A 19,675-nucleotide genomic window follows, 5' to 3' on the forward strand; every position below is an offset into this window, starting at 1 on the left:
GTTCAAAAAGCTACATACAGGACCATGAGGGGAAACCTTAGGCAACTCTCACTGAAGACACCCCCCACATGCTAGAAGTTTTTAACCCTGGCAAAGGACACAGCATTAGTGCTGAGGGCCCAGTCACCTGCTATCGCCTTCCCCCATCAATGGCAAGGGTCCTAGACAGCTTAACAAAACCTGGTACAGCATCATCAAAGTTGGTACCTTAAAAGAAATGGACACATTGGCTATACTGGCACCACCTTAAGCCCTTAAATCTACAAAAGGGAAAGATCAGCCTCCTCTCTACAGTAACCCCCTCCATGCTCCAGGGAGGCCTCATTCACCAAATTTGCTCCTGGGAACTTCCTGTCCTACAGTATCACAGGAGCTGCTTTCAAGGATACTAGTGATACTTCACAGGGAAGGTTAAAAAAAAAACCAAACAAAACTCTCCCTTTGTTAGAGGAGCAGATAGCACTTTTTAAGAGAAGATTCCTTTTGAATTTTTTCTTGTTTGAGCCAAACAAAACATGTCATGAAAGGACTGCCTCCTTGAGCTGTTCGTCCTGGCTTGAAGAACACACCACGAAGAAGTTTCTTCTTCAGACTACCATCCTCTTCCAAGAACTTAAACAGCAAAATAAGTAAGTTCATTTCTCAGTTGAAGGGCAAGTCTTGGACATGTCAGTCCCAGCACTTTTTTTCTTTCCACATCCCACATTGAAACTCCAGGAAGACACAGCCACTTCTTGGGCCTTCTATCAATACCTTTTCCTATCACTATCCGATGGATATTGTACAAAATCTGTGGAAGCTAGAACCAGAAGTTGCAGTTATTCTCCTCAGCGTTTACATGCAAGTTGACTTCATGCTGAAAGGTCACTGTAATTTCACAAAATATAGCCTAAAATACATGCATCTGTAACTGTCTGTCATCCAAATGTGATTATTTCTACCACCTAACCATGCAGAGTAAATCAAGAGCGCAGCTCTTCAACATGACAGAAATGCTCTCTGTTCGGTATCAGAAGACAGATCCAAGAAACACTCTTTGCTGAAAAACAAACAGCCTGCAAACTTGCACAAATTAATACCTACTCTACAGGCAGTATTTTATTATTCAACCTAAAACATTGTATAGTTCTTTGTGAAGTGTCTGTATTTAAAATACTGTGCACTTTAATGATCAGAGCAAGCCTCACCTTTCTATTCTGTGCTTAGTTGATTTAGCCAATGTTTGCAGATAGCACAGGCTCAAGAGCTGGTTTCACACTGAAGACATAGAAAAACCCAGAACTTGAAAAATAAAATTGCCATTAGTATTTAATCACCTATAAAAAATAAACTAGCACTTTCAGTTTACATCTCATTGCACAAGATCAAAGCTGGCCTTCAGTCTAAGCACAGGAGACAGAGACCCTGACCTACAGACACTGAAGAAGTGTACTCAGACCAACAGAAAAAAAGAACATGGACTAGCCATTAGGCTTTCAATTCACACGGCACATGTCTTTTCAGTCTTATCAAAAGTGAAATCCACCACAGAACTCTATGCTTGGGGCCTACAATCTTCACAAATATCAGATTACATTTTCAAAAATCTTTGAAAATATGGAAACAACTGAAATCCTGGAGAATTCTACACTTCTCCACATAAACCAAGAAGCAGCAGAAGCACTTGGTAAATTCAACAACCCGCATCAGCTTTATTAGATCGTTACATTCACAAGAATTAACGGTAACGGTGCAGCTGCAGGGTATTGCGTCTTCTCCAGGCAGCACGACGTGAGCCACCAATAGTGTGGTGGAATTTGTGGCCCTTGCCAAGACCACGACTCTTCCGCCCAGCAGACGTCAGCCCACGCATCTCTCTGTGCTTGTGGACGGGCTTGGTGATCCACTGGGTATCAGGGTTGCGCCTGATGGTCTTATGGAAGGGATCGATCAGGATCACTTCAAAAAACTTGTAAGTGGAATCTTCACCGACCCAATACGAGTTCAAGACTCTCAGAGCCCCACAATGACGGCCAGCACGTTCCTAGAGGAAAAAATAAATGCAAAAGGCTGTAAAACCATGGATGCAGGGCACTATTCATGCAGAGAGGTACAAATAGCTCAAGATTTTGTAGGTGCTAGAAATTCCAATTTGCCCTGAGAGACCCTCTCTTCCTAAAAGAACTGTTCCTCTTCCAGTTGCAAAGATGCAAGAAAAAGTAATAGCAGAAAGGAATGCTGTACTAAAAGAGAAAAAAAAAGAAAAAAAAAGGCTGTTTGGATTACTACATGAAATGGGTTTTAAATAACATAAGGAGGAAGGTGCTTCATTGACAAAAGAAAGAACTACTTTATACACACAAGCACCCAATCAGTAAATACAGAGTTAAAAACAATTGTAACATGAAAATGAAGAGCACAAACTGCACTTGGGGCCATGGAACAATCTTTTGTGGGAAGTTATGAAAGACTGATCAATTTACACATCCAAAGCTACAGGGGAGAAAGACATTTCTGCAGAGAATAAGTCCATACTGATAGAAGAAAAGAAAGAGCTGATGTAACAAGTCTTTGTTCCACTGCTAGCATATTAGTGCTTGCTATTCCTACCCTCACTTGCGGTTGGAAAGAAGCAGTCTTAGTTTAGAAAACAAAACAAAGCAGAAAATAACAATTATGCAACTCCATCTGCCTCTCCCGTCAAGAATGCTCCTTATTTAAAAAAACTAAAAGTGTGTTTAATCGTAGGACTTTATCATCACCGTGGGAAAGTATGAACCCATGGAGCCCACCCATCTTCTATCCCAATGCAATCCCAACCTGTTGCTAGTTTACTTGACTATTTTCTGCATATGTAATAAAATTCTTTCAGTCCTTGTTTTATTCTACCATGTGAGAGCAACATGTATATTAAACATTAAAACACCAACCACCCCCAACCAGCTTCTATGTGCGGACAGTAGCTACAATCGAGGTTTTGTATTTCTATAATATTTCTGTCCAAAAAATTTAAGTCTTCCAGGAAAAAGTGTGTTAGAATCAGAAAATTTCAAACTAAAACTGAGGGCCCATGAGCTGTCACTACAAGTGAGCATGTGATTAGCCATCAGGTATCTGGGAATAGCATATATGAAGAGCATGCCATGAGCACTGAAAGCATAGAACTGCATTTTTAATTTAAACTCATCATCTGTGTTTCTTTTAAATTAGCATGTCCCATATACACTGGGGGGGGGGGGGGGGGGGGAGGGGTTCCTCCTTTTAAAAACCCCCACCATATTCAGCTTGCTGAAGTCACTTATGAATAATTTTGAAATCCTGGGAACAGAAAAAAAAAGTGTTCTGCTTCAAGATGGAAAGGCAATGAGCAGTCTCCATTTTTTCACAATGTCTCTTTTTTGAGACTGCAGACTGGTATTAATTCTAACCCACTGAAAGAGTTTTTTTGAAAGGCGAGAACTACATCTCTTCAACACTACTACTGTGACGTTATGAAACTTAAAAGATCTCATCAAAGTTTCCATTTTGAGTACTTCAGCAGGTAACAATATCTCACCTAAAAACAAGTCAACCACAAATCTTTGTGTTTGCAAGGTACCAAAGTATTTTACAAAGAACCAGGTTGTCTCTGGCATGCTGCTTTCAGAGCTTATGACATAGCTAAGTACACTGCGCAGCACTGCTACTACACAAACAGGTGCTACAGACTTTAAGACAGGAACTCATCCATACTTTGTGAAAGGACCATTACCTAAAGTTGGTAATACATACAACATGGCAGGGAACACAGCGGTGGGATTTAGTGATGAGTGAAGTCAGACACCTTAGCGTATATGAATTTTTACTTCTCATGCCTAACCCTTTATTTTTACTGGTGTTTATATTAGTTGTAGGTCTAATTTTCATTACAAATATTGTGGCATACTTTAGAAGTAAGCATACACTATGAACTTCAATAAACCACCTAAGTTGTACTTCCCCCAGACCCAGTTTGTAAAGCCTGAACAGTTTTTTTCATTTGTCTCAATACAGCTTTTCAAGACATTCTGGTGCTTTCCTGCTATCTGTATTCAAGATCTCTTACCCAACACATCAACAAAACAGTTGTCTGGGGCTTTTTTTTTTTTTGTCTCTAGTCTATAAACTAAAACCTTCCTACCACCAAGTTTCTGAGCAATAACCAGAATAGTCACCTCTGCTACAGACTGAAGACTCCGGGCAAACTTCAGCTGGTTAACACCATGATGCACAGGTTTACCATAGGTTGCACCTTTCGGAACTGGGCGCTTACGACCACCACGGCGAACACGGACACGGTAGATAACGTAACCTAAAAGAAATGGTGACTTAGGAACTAGAAGAATTCTGTCACATAGCAACTGCAGATCACAGCAACACAATTTTGATGCCCATACTGCATTTCCAAACCCCAAAACTTTACAGGAAATCCTGCAAAATTAGGTCACTATACCAATCTTCACCAAAATCTACAACTGGGGGTGGCTAGCACAAGATGGTTTTGTTATTTCCATTACAAGTGAGTAAGGGAAGTGATGTCCTGTCACAACTATTTTTTTGTTGCAAACCAGAGCTCATGGCACCTTTCCACTATCCAGTTCCAAATACACTAAGAACAGCTGCAGCTACATTGTAACACAAAAAAACCCCACCCCGAAACACCCAACAAAACAACCACCCCAAACCTAAAATCCCATATTCTGATCATAACATTCATAAAGCACTGAAGCACTAACCATCCACAAACCTTGCTGAAATCTGATCCCTGAAAAAGGAGAAAGCTAGACAAACTTCACAAACAGTAACAGAAACGTAGACTCTTAGTTTTGTATTTTCATAGTGAACAAACTGTTTCAAGGACTTGCTCAAGTTACAGATGGATAGCCACTTTCCCCAAGTTTCTTTCAGTGAGCAGTAACTGTTTTCTAATGACAGTACAAACTACATCATCTTGCTTACTCAAGTGCATGCAACTGTAATACAGTCAAAGTAACACATGACAAAATCTGGGCAGAGAAAGGACACCCCCCCAAAACCTAGGATACTAAAAACACTGGTCAGCTCTGCAGTAGTGACACAGCACAAGAACAAGAATTAAGGCCAAAGCCCGCTTGATCTCCATCTGCCAAAACAGCCACAGAAGGCGTGAACTCAAAACCCCATGAAGTAAGGTTTTGGGCAGCGGGCACTACTACCAATTTAACATAATATTAAAGTTTGTCTCACGCAAGACACTTCAGTTTCTTGTGGAATATTTAAGTTTCAGGTTTTGCTGCTCTACTATCAGGCAAGGAAGGAAGGAAGCTGACATAAAAACTCGGCCACACCATCACGAAACACATGGACTTCACCTCTACGTCTCATTACCTTGCTTGGCCTTATATCCCAGCCTGCGAGCTTTGTCTGGTCTGGTTGGCCGGGGAGCTCGGTGCAAGGCAGACAGCTGGCGATACTGCCAACAGCGGACACGGAGGAGGAATCGCATCACATCCGACTGCTTTTTCCTCCATAGCTCCTGGATGTACTTGTAGGCACCCATGTTGGTCTACCTGCTGAATTGAGAAGTCAATGAAAAACATGCACCAAATCTGATTCCAAATTTGAACAGCTTCCAACAGAGACACTGCATAAAACCATACACATAACACCACTGAAACACAGGGTGCTCTCAAGCTTCTTTATACCACTGCCTCACCTGGTAACATGGCTCACGCTTGGCGGCCCCCCAACAGAACACACGGCAGTTACCATTCTCGGCAATTTTCTTCCTTTTCACATGTTCTCAAGTGCTGAACTCCTCAGCTGAGGAATTTTCAGACGTGTATGTCAGATACTACCCAAATCGATAGTTAACATCCGAAACCAGTTGTAAATATTAATCTAAAGAAGGATGTGACGGTGAGTGGTATTCGTTCTTAATGTGGTTTAATGATCCCTAAAAACCTTTGAGCTTTCACACACCTGCAGCAATTAGCAGATTTAAGTGAACTCCATCAAACCCCACCCAAATCACCCCCAGAAAAAGGCAGCTCATTTTATTTGAAAAAAAAAAAAAAAAAAACCAAACCAGTTCACGCGTGATTTTTCGAGTCTGCCCACCTAGGGCCTAGCTCTCGCCACCCCCAGCTCCCCCTCCTCTACGATTTTACTGTGGCATAAAACACCACAAACCAACTGCAAACCCGGAGCCCAACCAGGACGTGCGGCCTGTAATCACTCTGCTCCCGCTACGCTGCGGTGCGCGGCCCTCCGCTCACACCGGGCAACCCTGGGTCCAACCGAGTGTCCACCTCCCCTCCCCGCCCCACACCCCAGGCGCCCAGACCGCCCCGACGAGGCGCAGCCCACGGGCCCTCCACCGACCACCCGCGGCCCGCCCAGGCCGCGTTCCCGGCGGGCCGCAGAGGCCCCGTGCCGCGGGAGCAGCCGCGTCCCGTCCCGTCCCGTCCCGTCCCGCCCCCCTAGGGTGACGGCGGGCGGACGGCGGCAGCGGGGCGAGCAGATGGCCGCCTCGGGCCCGGGATGGAACGAGATTGAGGGAAAGGCCGAGCACAGACAATCCCTCACCTGATGGCGCCCAGCACCGGAAAGGAAGAGGCCTGCTTCCCACAACCCCTTGCGGCGGCATCGCGCTTCCGGCGGCAGCAGCGGCGCCTCATGGGTAATGTAGTCCAGAGGGGCGGTGCGGAAGAGCCGGGCCGCCCTCCTCGCCCCGCCCCGCCCCGCCCGGCCCCCGCGCCCGCCAATGGGCGGCAGGGGGCGGGGCTCTGCCCGCCAGGCCGGCGCGGCTCAATGGGGTCTTGTGGGAAGCTCTGCCCAGGTGCGCGCTCGCGCTGGGGCGGGGAGGGGGGGGGGACAGGGGCGCGCGCGCGCGGGGCCGGGGGCGCGCGGAGCTGCAGGTGTGTGGGGGGGTGTTCCCGGGGGGGGAGGGTGGGGGTGGAGGTGGAGGGGGGGGAGTCGGCCTCTCTGCGGCGGCGGGGTGACCTCTCCGTTATTTTAGCGTATGCTTTGCAGAGCGCCCTGGCGTGTGAGGCGTTGCCCGGTTAAACTGGAATCGGCGCAGGACGACGCCAGCCCCTCCTGGTCCCGGGAAGGTCCTCCGCGGCCCGCAGACCGCTCCGAACTGCCGACGGAGAGTTCGGGCCTGCCGCCCTGCCCTGGCCCCGCGGGCAGAGGGAGCTGCCCCTGGCTTCTGGAGGCCTCCCGCTAAAACGAACCCCCGCCCGTCCACACGGGTTTAAAGCAGACGGGAAAACCTGCTTTTGCAGTTGCTTTCCTGTGCTTCTGCTTTTAACCCTCCTGTTTTCTGTCGCCTGGTCCGTCAAAGCTAGGAACTTTCTGTGTGTGAAATAAGAGGGAAGGAGCCGCCATCTTGTCGCGTTTCCAGAAGCCGTCCTGATACCACCAGATACCGCCGGGCCCGCAGCAAAACCACGAAGCCCGGTAACGCAAGTCTTGCAGCGTACGCACACGCCGACAAACACGGCCCCCGCCCCAGAGGGTTTGCACGCTTCAGGGCTCACAAACAGTCCCCCCGAGCCCGACGGGGCAAGCGTCGAGGCTGCGGGCAAGCATCGGCACCCATGGCAGCAGCCTAAAACCTTAAAACATGGTGTGGGAGGAAGCCCTAGTCCTAAAAATATCGGTCGCTGGTGAGCGCCTGGGAGGGAGCTGTGCCTGCGAGTCACCCGCTGCTTCGCGTTTTGCCTCTCGCCTTTTCGTGGGCTTCGCTTCTGTCTGGTGCCGAGCTCTGCCACCGCGCCGGGCTCACAGACTCCTGTGTCTGCACAGGGCTCGCCTGCTGACTCGGCCCTCTCGGGAAAGATGGGAAAGGGATACAAGGTGGTGGTTTGTGGAATGGCCTCGGTGGGAAAGACTGCGATTTTGGAGCAGCTTCTCTATGGAAAGCATACCGTTGGTGAGATATTTTTACTTTTGGTGGGGGGAAGGGGATTGTTTCCTTTTCCAGCATCTTGTTATGTGTGGGCCCAAAAAAACCCAGTAACCGAGGACCACAAACTGCACTGAGGTGAAGGAAGAAATTGATGTGGTTTTGTTGCATCTCTGGGCAGTTCTTGAAATCTGTAGTCCCTTACTTACCGATTTTTAAAAGAGGCTCGGAGAAGAACCCTTTCCGTGATGTTCCCAGTTACAAAATAGGTGAATGTTTAAAAAGAAACAAACACAGGAAGCAGGTGATGTGCTTGCTGCCTATTTACATAATATCTCATTCCCTGAAAGATGCTGTAGATGCCTGAAAAATAAATAGATGTCACATGATGAGTGGAGAGACTGTTTAGACTTTTGTTCCGTCTTCTTAAAGCTTTATTTTGCTTGGGTTTGGCTAATATTTAATCAAAGCACTGGAAAGAAAAACAGCTTGGCTTTAGGCCCACGTTCTGTACTGAACTTCAAGGGCCAAGCTTCTCGGGTCTCAAAAGAAATCCTCCTTTGGAAAATGGACTTCAGAGAAGAGCATGGGTTCTCTGAGACTTGCTGTGCACAAAAGAAAGGGAACGAAGGCAAAGCCAGCTTGTTTCCCTCTTTTTCCATATGACTTGGCTTTGAGAGGAAGGGCAACAATCGGCAGGCTGACAAATTATTCCTGCCTCACCCAGAAACAAGGGGTGGCACCAGGGGTGAATCTCAGGGCTTTGACCAAAGATGTCTAGTCAGTTTGTATCTTTTCCTTGGGCCGGTAAATTAAATGTTGGGATAAGTTACTGGATAAACCCCAGGATTTCTAGAATGGTGTTTTGCAGGCACTACGCCTTTAAAATGTGGGGATGGGAGGAATTTGCTGGCAAAGCGTGATATAGAGCTGCATGCTAATACCCTTGTCTAAAAGGAGGATTTCCTCTAATGTTGCAGCAACATCTGTTTCCAGCATCCTACCAAGCCCTGTGCATGTAGTCCCGTGTAGCTTTCTGCGAGAAGGTTGCAAAACCTGCAGGCTGAAGGTTTTTCCCTTTGCTACCGACCTGCTTCTCCTCTGCACTGGCCTGGGTGATTGTCAGAGACACCCGAGCAGCACGAGCAAGGCCATGTTACTTAAATCGTATTGCACTGCATTACTTCCTGCCCCAAGCTCCTATTAGTGAGCCAGGCAGGAAGGATATTCGGGTGTTGGTGATCGGAGGAGCTATTTATGGAGCCAGCCATGTACACGATTATACAACGTCATGGATACTAGCTGACATAACCGGAGGGAGGCCTCGTGCCCGGGGTTTAGCTGTGGGTGTCCCTCTGTCGCTCCCGAATGCTCCGCTCTAGCTCGGCCGCTGCGCAACGCAGACCTCCCCTTCCCTCCCCCCCCCCCCCCCCCCCCCCCTTAAAAAGATCAGTTTTTCTTTCCTGCAGCTCTGCTCTTATTTTTTGGAGTTAACAGTAAGGGAGGGAGCAGCTCATAGCAGCGGGGGGGGGGGGGGGGGGGGGGGGAGGGGGTGCAGTGCAAGGGGAGAAGGAAGAAGGTAGTCTACTGTTGTCTATGATTTTTGTCAAATCTTATTCCCAAGACGTTTGGAGAAAGAGGACAAATAGCAGAGTCAAGATCAGCGTATGGAGAGAGCTCATATGGAGCCACAGCAGCCCCAAGGGATGAGCGGCTATGGCCCAGCACTTTTGGTATCAGCCGTGTGTGCCATCAGGCACGTTTTGGGGGATGGACTGATAGGTTGGTGTTTCTCCCTGTCCCGCTGAGTGGTCACTGTCCTCCCTGCTGCTTCCTCAGCCCACAGGCAGTTCTGGCAGAGAGTGCCTGAAGTATAGGCTGGTGAAAATGGTTCCCAGAAGATCTTTAGCTACTGCTCCAATCTGTATTGATTTAACCCTTAAACTGCAGAGGCAGGACACCACTGTGAGGGTCTCACTTGGCAAGGACAGAGTTTGAGGAATGGCAAGTCTTTGATTGCCTCTTAGCTGAGCTGCTTTAAATTGCACAGAGCCGTTGCTGATGCTACCATTGGAGGGGTGGCCCATCCATACTTAAAACATGATTACTGAATCTTGATCCCCCTTTCCTAAAGCTTGCAAGCTCCAGAAAGCTGACATGTACATCTTGGCTGCTGGCCTCTTTGGCAGGAGGCAAAAAGGACTAGTGTGTTTGCTGAAAGCCTGCCTGTTCAGAGCCAACCAGCAAGGCAGCTCACCGGGTATGGCAACATGGACACAAGCTGTTTCAAAACCTGTGCTTCCTGACTGACGTCCGGAGCAGCTCTGCGGCCGGTCCAAGGGCTAGGGAGCTGTGGGGAGGACTGCCGAGCCAACGCACGGAGTCTCTCCATTCCTGACGGCATCCCCATCCTTCTCCCAGTGACAAGAAGCGTGCTCAAACTTGGTTGTAGGCTCAAAGCACAAGGTCTGATGCCATCCTCTGAGGTGTCCTAGCCACTGACATGGGGGTCTCCTGGCTGTAAATCAGCCATGAGTCTATATCAGTACTCACGTGCCTCCTGTTGACTTTTCTGTATAAAGTAGTGGAACAGCTGCTATCAGGGAAGTGATTAGTGTCCTTGGAGGTTTCACGCTGTTATATAAAGCCCTTGGCTTTGAGCCCATGCTTCTGGCTGTGGGCTTAGCGATGGTGCTGTAAGCCCAGTTGCACAGTGTTTCTTTTCCTAGAAAAATGTGCACCTTCAGCTCTCCTTGGCTTGTCATGGATGAAGTCCCTAAGTGCAGCCGTTGCTTACATGGTCAGCAGCTAGCACTCTTGCAAAGGCACTAAGATTGCTTGAAGTCAAAGAGGAGAGAGTACTTTGGATGGAGGAATACCCCCCAGAAAGAAATATCTGTGTCCCTAGAACCTGTGAGCAACAACGTGTGGTACTGGGTTTTGTGCTAGGCTTTAAAACTGCAAGAGGGGCTGTTTGCCTTGGGCACTAGGATGAGAAAGGAGAGGGCAAAAAGATGAGAGACACTGTCAGAGCCACGTAAAGTAATGTACATATTGCATAGCAGCCTCTCTGGCTAAACTGATATGAGGAATCAGACAAAACCTGAAAGGAGATGTCTGAAACGGGCGCAGATTTAGCTTTGAGTCACGTAGGGATTTTATTGCTATAAGTCAGGCCAAATAGTTGTTAAGGCTTGCACATATGTATACAGTTTCCTGGTACCTGGGATGATCTCTCTTTTTGTGGCTTCAGTGTTGGTTTTGTCCAAATCCTTCACCTTCTCTTGCACTCCTGAAGAAAGGAAGAAAGAGGGGCCAGTCTTTCCTCCTCAGTCATGAAATGGGTCCTTGACTGGCAGTAGAAGATTGTCCCACTAAATACCTGTGGTACCTGGCACTGCTTGGCTTTAGCTCTCGAGAGGACTAACAGGAGAGCTGCTGGCTTAACTTTGGCACGGGACATGTCTGTAAAGAGGATAGGTATTTTTCCTTAAACAGCGTCCCTGTTCAGTGATGGTGCAGAAAGGAGTCTTCCATCTGCTTTTAAAATATCTCTGGCCCCTGAACCTATGGTAAAGCTTATGTGGTGGGTTGACCCTGGCTGGACGCCAGGTGCCCACCAAAGCCACTCTATCATTTCCTTCCTCAGCTGGACAGGGGAGAGAAAATACAACAAAAGGCTCATGGGTTGATAAGGACAGGAAGAGATCACTCTACCAATTACCATCACAGGCAAAACTTACGGACTACAAAACTTTTGACTAACGGAAAATTAATTTATTGCCAATCAACCAGAGTAGGGTAATAAGAAATAAAACCAAATCTTAAAACACCTTCCCCCCACCCCTCCCTTCTTCCCGGGCACAGCTTCACTCCTGGATTCTCTGCCTACGCCCCCCAAGCAGCACAGGGGGACGGGGAGTGGGGGCTGCGGTCAGTTCATCACACATTGTCTCTGCCGCTCCTTCCTCCTCCGGGGCAGGACTCATCACACTCTTCCCCTGCTCCAGCATGGGGTCCTTCCCATGGGAGACAGTCTTCCATGAACTGCTCCAGCATGGGTCCCTTCCACGGGCTACAGTCCTTCAGGCGCAGACTGCTCCAGCGTGGGTCCCTCGTGGGGGGGTCACAAGTCCTGCCAGAAAACCTGCTCCAGCATGGGCTCCTCTCTCCACGGGTCCACAGGTCCTGCCAGGAGCCTGCTCCAGCGTGGGCTTCCCACGGGGTCACAGCTTCCTTCGGGAACCCACCTGCTCTGGTGTGGGGTCCTCCGTGGATATCTGGTGGATATCTGCTCCACCGTGGACCTCCCTGGGCTGCAGGGGGACAGCCTGCCTCACCAGGGTCTTCCCCACAGGCTGCAGGGGAATCTCTGCTCTGGCGCCTGGAGCATCTCCTCCCCCTCTTTCTTCACTGACCTCCGTGTCTGCAGGGTTGTTTCTCTTAGAGATTCTCACTCCTCTCTCTGGCTGCAGTTTCTATGCCCACAGCAACTTTTTTTCCCCTTCTTAAATACATTATCCCAGAGGCACTACCACTGTCGCTGATGGGCTTGGCCTTGGCCAGTGGTGGGTTCGTCCTGGAGCCGGCTGGCGTTGGCTCTGTCGGACATAGAGGAAGCTTCTAGCAGCTTCTCACAGAAACCACCCCTGTAATTCTGCCCCCCCCCCCCCCCCCCCCCCCCAAACCTTGCCACACAAACCCAGTACAGCTTATCAGCTCAACAGGAGATGAGAACTCTTCCTGTAGAAAACACGATTTTCCTTATCTCTGCCTCCTGGCTGTGTAAATAGCTGGTATGATCAGGTTATTCATAAGCAGCTACTTCAAATCACCTTGCTAGCTAGAAATGAAAACTCCATATATTACTGTGCTAGAACTCACAACGAGAGAATTTGCCTCACTTGGTCTCAGCTGGAGGGATTTGGGGTTTTGGCTTTCACAGCTCCAAAGATGTAGAAATTAATTAACCAAATTATGCATTCTTGCACCTTTGTTTCTTAAATCAAACTACCTCCTGGTAGACCTGCAGTAAGCTTTGCATTTTAGAAATAGATGAAAATGGAGCTGAATCTGTGCAGCTGAGTGTCACAACCATGGCTACTGGTTGGTGGGACCAGTACTTAACTAGCAGCTAAATCTAAAGAGACCAGCTCCCATTGAGGCCTGTCCAGCTCTTCTCTGAGTCAGGGATCCTCCGATACGCTGTCATTTGAGATCTAAGTAAGCAAAGCCTGTTATCCTGCAGTTTACAAACACAAGGAATAGCAGGCTTTAGGAGCTCTTTGCTAAATTCCTGCTGGAAAGAGGGAAAGAGAGATTACACAGGAGATCTTCAGAAGGACTCAAGAAGACACAAAATTTGCACTGCCTTTGTATTCAGGAGTCACTTGGGAAATTCTGAAATTCCATCCATCTTGAATTCTTGCTTTATTTTGGTATTTGCAATATTTCTGCCTTGCCTAGTCTGAGTGTGCAGTATTCATTAGTATATTGAGCCTTTTCTTTTCCTCTTTGGGAAACCACCAGGGGTTGAAACACCATCCGATTTATGACTGAGGCTTCCCCTTGCAGTTCCTCTGTGGCAGCAGTCGGTAACATAGACAAAGACCTTTCTGCCTCTCCCAAGACTTGCACCAGCTAAGTAGGCACTAGAGAACGGCATCAATCTCCTTTCTATTCCTCCTTTCCCTCCCTAACTTTTTTTCATCTTTAGTTTCCAAAGAAACCATGAGATTGTTCAGTCTTGTTAGTTCCCCTTTCCCCCCATAGCTTCTGAACCTGAAAGCTGGTTCCATCTGCCCATTCATCTGTGTCACAGCAGTAGATATCTCAAAACGTGTTTCTGTAAATTTAGAAAAAACTGGTAGCAGGAAAGAAAGAAAAGGCCCATGATAATGCTCTCCTCCAAGGAAAACCTACTAGAGCTGGCAGCAGTTTGCAGGGCAGTAACTCCCCAGCACAAGCTGCCCTTGCCCACACAGGTAGCGAAGGTGGGAGGATGCCTGGGGATGCCAGTGAAGGAAAGGAGAACCGGGGTCATTATGACAGGGAGGATGGGATGGTGCCAGACACCTTCCTAGGACACTGGGCTTTCGTGACTAGTTTTGCCACTCGTACAACAACTGGCCTGGCACGTGTTTGAATGGGACGGTCCTAACAAGAAGTGTAAATATCGTTGTCAGGAAAATGGGGCTAGCATGTGGTCTGGGCTTTAGAAGCAGGGCCTAGAATAAGGTGACACACGTATATCTAAAAAATTATCTGTGTTTGCTTAGGAATCCACTTGCATATACTGCCTCCCCTAATGTACATAGGTGAAATTTCATCTCTGGAATCTGATACTGATGCATAAATTCCAGCTGCCTCCAAAGTGTCATCGTCCCCCCCTACCCCATTTCACATCAAAATTTGTTGCTCTGTTGTGCTGACTTAAGTCCCAGGTCTTAATTTTTCCTCTTCGTTTTCAAGTAGGATGTTAAAAGACATAATTTTCACTGCTACTTTTAATGCCACTAAGAAGAGACCGTCACAGGAAAGTGTGGATATATCAAAGACTGTCGAACTACAGTGCAGCATTTAGATGGTAAAAACCCATATAACATTATTCATTGCTTTCTAAAAAGAAAACTTAGGTACTTATGGTTCATTCCTTCTTGCCAAAGTAGTATTTACTGATGCTAGATATTTCTTTGACTTGTCTGCACAATGCAACAAGGCAGAGCAAGAAAAAATACAGTGCTAAATCCAGAAAGGGCTGTTACCTACTTAGGTCTTTAAAAACGCCCTTGTAACACATTCTCCAACCATACGGAATGCGTTTGTGCTTCCTCTTTTTATTAACCTTTGTTTTGTCCTTCTGCTCTTGGTTTTGCTCCCATACTTTAGCATGGCTATATTTGGAGGCAAGATAAATTAATTCACTGCAAATCTAATAAGAGTTTGATCTATGAAGACTGCACAGAGAGGGGCAAAAAGAACAGCTTGTGCCACTTTCTTGCACAGGAATGCTGCATACATCATGGAAAACCATCCGCGTGGGTGGAATGCTTTAGCTTGTTTGTCAATGTGAAGTATTTTGAATAGTGTCATTGAATATAGCAAAATCCTTATTTTCACAGGCCAGATAATCCCTCGTGTTTTCTTAGACAATGCTGCAATATGGTCCCTTTTTGGCAGACAAAGAGAATAATGCAGGACTCATTATTGTAGCCCTGCAACAGCAAACAATTCATGTATATAGGAGTGCAGTGGAGGCAAAAACGTGGATTGCAGAGGGTTTATATGAATACTTAAAACCAAGTCTGAAAGTGGCCCAGCTACACTATACATAGTTTGTTGGGACCTGTAACCTTATGCACCTGCATCCAGGGGGAACACAGAGCTAAGGTGATATATGTGTTCTCAGGTTTGGCTTGGAAAAAATAATTTTAATTAGTTCAAAGTAAGCTGCCTTGAATTACCTCGCATTTACCACAGGGAGAGGAAGGAAGGAGAAACAATGTGCAGATAGTTACCATGGAGCAGGTGATATATATATATATGAAAGCTTGTTACCTTATGCATGCTCTTACCTTGCAGTAAATGAGCTTGCTCCTATTAGCAAATCTGAGTCATTTTAAATCCCTAAGGGATGGAAAAAGCTCACTGTGTATTTGAGTAAATATAGCATGCAACTTTGCTTGCATGCAAACATCCCCTTCCCTTTCTGGCTTGATTTCACTTGTTGGTTAGTTGTACCACCAATACACATTCATTTCCAGAATTATTCCTTTGGCTCCTGCTTCTGCCATATGATCCAGCTCAGTATAAAGCAAAGAAGTAGGCTCAAGATGTTAGTACTTGACTATCTGGTGTTCCTTGGCTGTTCTTCCAAAAGGGTATGTTTGGGCAGGCCCATTTGCAGCATGTTTGGCACAGAATTGGTACACTGGGTGGTTGGAGTTTGGGAAACCTGGGGGAAGAGCTGTATATCTTATCCTATCCTGAATATGCACATTGTATAGATAAATTTTACAAGCATAACCATGTTCTCATATATTAGATGGCTGTATTTACGCAGTGTAGCTATTGTAAATAGCTGGTGTGGTGACCTATGAATATAGCCCTTCATGGGGATGTCAGTCAAGGTCGAGTCCAGGTCAAGTGACTCTGGAAAACATGCACCGAAAGCTGTTGTGGAGTAAAATTCTGCGTACTGCAAATACTTCTTATAGTGGTGCTGTACTTACACCAGCTGAGCTTTCCTGCTTCTTTTAAAACAGGCTTAGATGAAGGTGCCACAATGGAAGATGTGTATTTGGCATCGGTGGAGACAGACCGAGGCGTGAAGGAACAGTTAAGGCTTTATGACACCAGGGGTCTGCAGGAGGGCATAGAATTGCCAAAGCACTATTTCTCTGTCGCTGATGGCTTCGTTCTTGTCTATGCTGTGACCAGCCTCGAAGCTTTCCAAAGAGTTGAACTGCTCAAAAAGGAGATCGACGTCTTTAGAGACAAAAAGGAGGTAAATGCATAGTGCCGTAACTGCTTGGCTTATTGCTGTATCAGTGATAGGAAGTTAAGGTTGCAGAGCATAGATTTTGTTTCTGTAAAACTCACACACAAAAGAAAACGAATGTACCCACAGCCTTGGGCAATCCAGCAAAAGGAAGCTTTCTCATGCTGGGAAGCCTAATTCACATGCCATGTAGGTCATGCAAAAGAATGCCTTTTTTTTTTTTTTCTCTCTCCTTACTTCCTCTACTACAGCTAAAATTGTTAGCTGAGTGCACCAGCCAGGACACTTATGACTAATAAAACATATGGTCTACAGCAGTGCAGTTCGTATGTTTTTTTAGGTATTGTACACGGGAAGTCAAGTGCATAGAATAATATAACGAAGGGCATTATCTTTGTTTGTTTTGTATTCATGTACTTGATGGCTTACAAACTAGTGTAATTGACAATGGGTCTCCCAGACATTAGTCAATTGGCAAAGCAGCTTTAATGTATTTTAACAACCATATTGAATCAATTCAATTGTGTGAAATGACTGCTCTATTTTCCCTTAGAAAGCAGCTAGTGTTTTCAGCTGACAGTGTTCCAGCTTAGCTAAACAAATATAACTTGCATGTGGCATTAGCATTATGGCTTTTCCTACAGTATCTTTATATTCTCGAGTAGTTTTCCCTGTTAAATGTCTTTAGCTTACAGCTTTCCAAATGTCTGGTTTATGCTGTTAAAAAAAAACCACAACCACCATGCATGAAAAATTAATTGGATAATGGTAGGGAGAGAGTTTTCAAAAATGTAACTTGTTTAGTACTGACAACACATAGGGTGGTGGAGGAAGGCAGGCTCCAAGTTTGACAGCAGCTGAACGTGCAGTCATAGGAGAGGTATGTTAGCTGGTAGGGCTGGTGTGAGCTGCAGACTGTCACGTATATCAGGGATATGGGAGTCAATCATAACTCCCCTGCATGGCAAGGAAAGGTGGACAAGCAGGAAATTTTTCCCAGGCGCTGTGTTTTGTGAGGGCCCCGAGTTGTTAGTTTATAGCATGTTGTAATGCAGAGAGAGAGTCGCAATCCCACGGGGTCTGCACCCCTCTCTTCTGTGTTACCTACCAGAACTCTTCTCTCTTGTGGCATGCAGGTATTTTAGAAAACAGCCAATTTGCTTATCTTCTGGGAAAGGTTAAAATTGTGATCTTGACTGAGGATAACATAATTGAAAGAGTGGTGCCCACAATAAGCTGGATAAATTAGTGTTATTCCTGTGATTCCTAGTCCATATAAAATAGGCTTTGAAGCATAGAAGGTGAGATCAGGACCCCTACCTTAAGATAGCATCAAGTCTGGGCTCTGCTAGAAGGCATCCTTAATCGAATTAGGGATGTATCTCAACAAATGGTGTTTATGAGCTGGCAGAACTTCACCTTGTTGAGTGGCACAGTCCCCTGTTGTATGGCAGATGACAGAAAGCACTGATGGCTGGTTCCTTGCCTCTGCTGGCTGTGGGGGCCATCCAGCACGTACCTTAAAGCCCAGCCAAATGTTACACTAAATAGAGGTTGTGTTCTCTCGTACTGACAGAGCTTAAGCATTGGTAAAATTCAGTTGGAGTATGTGGTAAATACATATGAAGATTATAGCTTCTTTCAAAGCCTTTGCAGAGGGAAAAAAAACATTTTCCAGACACCCTGGGCTGCTATAGAAAAGAAAGGCTCAGACCTCACAGGAACAGGACAAACATCTCTAGCTGGAAAGAAACAGAAGACATCCTGGAGTTAGCCTAATGAACAGGAAAGAGCAAGCAGGTGTGGCCACAGCAAAAACCCCAAATCATCAGCAAGAGAGGACTTTATCACTTGATCTTTGTCAAACCACTAGTGTAGAGATGAGACCAGAGTTTGACTAAGGACCTTGAACTATAAGTACAGGCATGGTTTCCCTTAAGAGCTCATGGTGGTAAAACATCTTTAGAAAATGGTTAACTTAAAATAAGCAGGAGCAGTAACTTTAAGTGGTCAGCACTATCTTCAGCACTTCCTAGAACGGAAGTACCGGGCAGGCCACTGAGCTCAGCCATACGGTACTGTCTCAGTGATATAGAAGTCACTTGATGGATCCTTACAGCCAAGGGTCTGAACGGATACAGCCATGCTGCTCTTGTTAGCTAACCAGCTGCTCTCAAAACTGCTTCAGAGAGGCTGGTGCTGGTGCTTACCTGACTCTGTCAGCGACAGCAGGCTGTCCCCTGAGGTCCCTCGCGTGGCTTACCCTGTCTGCAGGAGCGGGCAGGCAGCTGGCCTGGGCGAGGGGCACAGCAGCTCCGCATGCCCAGGCTGCTCACACAGGCTACCTTCTGGCAGGTTTGGCTTTACTTGCATTGCGGGTTGGGGCTCAGGAAAAACGAGCTGGGCAAAATCCACAGCTGTGGGGTCCAGGCTTTCTCTGTTGCCTGCATTTTTTCATCACTCAAGCATCCACTGCTCTGATGTACTCAGACGTCATGCTCCTGTCATTTGTCTAGGGCAGCTCAATTGCCAAGTAAATGGAGAATAGGGCTGTTTAACTTTGGGTCTCTTGGGTATTGTCTCCCTTTTTAAGCAATCAGAGGGAGAAGAGGAAGTCCTGCATATCCTATGATTAAAACCAACTCACAGCCCACAGGTAGGTGAGGCTAATTCACATCCCAGACCCTGATCTTCCAAACTACACACAGCTTACCTTGTGCCAGTGCTAAGTTCAAGAACAGGTCTGAATTGTGTTGCTACTTGCCTGCTGTTTAAAAGCATTGTGAGTGGTGGATGCTTTTTGTATAAAGCTCACCCTTTCCTTTTGTTTGTAGGTAACAGTTATTGTCTTGGGAAACAAAACTGACCTCCTGGACCAAAGGCAAGTGGAAACAGAAGCAGCACAGCAATGGGCAAGAGCTGAGAAAGTGAGACTGTGGGAAGTGACTGTGACAGATCGGAAAACATTGCTTGAGCCCTTCACCTTCTTAGCTAGCAAACTCTCCCAGTCCCAGAACAAATCAACATTTCCCTTGCCTGGAAGGAAGAGCAAAGGGAATAACTGTGATAACTAAGCTACCTTAGCATTGTCTGCTGCTGCCAGGTCACAGCCTAAGGCCTTTCTGTGCCATTTGCTTCTCAGTTTCACTTAAAGCAATAATCTCATTCAGCAATAAAATCAGCAAGCTTGTGGCTAAGAGGTATCCTTCCTTCTCACAGACTTGGCTTGAGAATGTCACTGGTGGTAAAAGCCTTAAAAAGCACTTCATGAGAGGAGTTACCTTGCA

General features: G+C 46.6%; 2 protein-coding genes across 12 annotated transcripts; one reads left to right on the forward strand and one right to left on the reverse strand.

Moving 5' to 3' along the window:
* Positions 1–1,667: 1,667 nt before the first annotated feature.
* RPL15 (ribosomal protein L15) lies at positions 1,668–6,643 on the reverse strand. The gene is made up of 4 exons (XM_049799031.1): positions 6,565–6,643; positions 5,365–5,549; positions 4,173–4,309; positions 1,668–2,023 (listed from the first exon to the last, which is right to left on the reverse strand). The coding sequence occupies exons 2-4, from the start codon at positions 5,534–5,536 to the stop codon at positions 1,718–1,720; spliced, it is 615 nt and encodes a 204-aa protein (XP_049654988.1). The 5' UTR covers positions 5,537–5,549; positions 6,565–6,643; the 3' UTR covers positions 1,668–1,717.
* Positions 6,644–6,717: 74 nt separating this feature from the next.
* NKIRAS1 (NFKB inhibitor interacting Ras like 1) lies at positions 6,718–19,581 on the forward strand. 11 transcript variants are annotated; one of them, XM_049799021.1, is made up of 5 exons: positions 6,723–6,817; positions 7,012–7,440; positions 7,789–7,915; positions 16,153–16,394; positions 19,223–19,581. In XM_049799021.1, exons 3-5 carry the CDS (start codon positions 7,822–7,824, stop codon positions 19,460–19,462), a joined length of 576 nt encoding a protein of 191 aa, XP_049654978.1. In that variant the 5' UTR covers positions 6,723–6,817; positions 7,012–7,440; positions 7,789–7,821; the 3' UTR covers positions 19,463–19,581. The 11 variants fall into 11 exon arrangements, with proteins under 11 accessions (XP_049654984.1, XP_049654978.1, XP_049654987.1 ...); XM_049799022.1 differs by having other exon boundaries at positions 6,732–6,817; positions 6,998–7,440; XM_049799026.1 differs by having other exon boundaries at positions 6,774–6,817; positions 7,325–7,440.
* Positions 19,582–19,675: the final 94 nt, after the last annotated feature.

Source organism: Accipiter gentilis, chromosome 4 (assembly GCF_929443795.1).
Source record: "Accipiter gentilis chromosome 4, bAccGen1.1, whole genome shotgun sequence".
Taxonomy (NCBI): Eukaryota; Metazoa; Chordata; class Aves; order Accipitriformes; family Accipitridae; genus Astur; species Astur gentilis.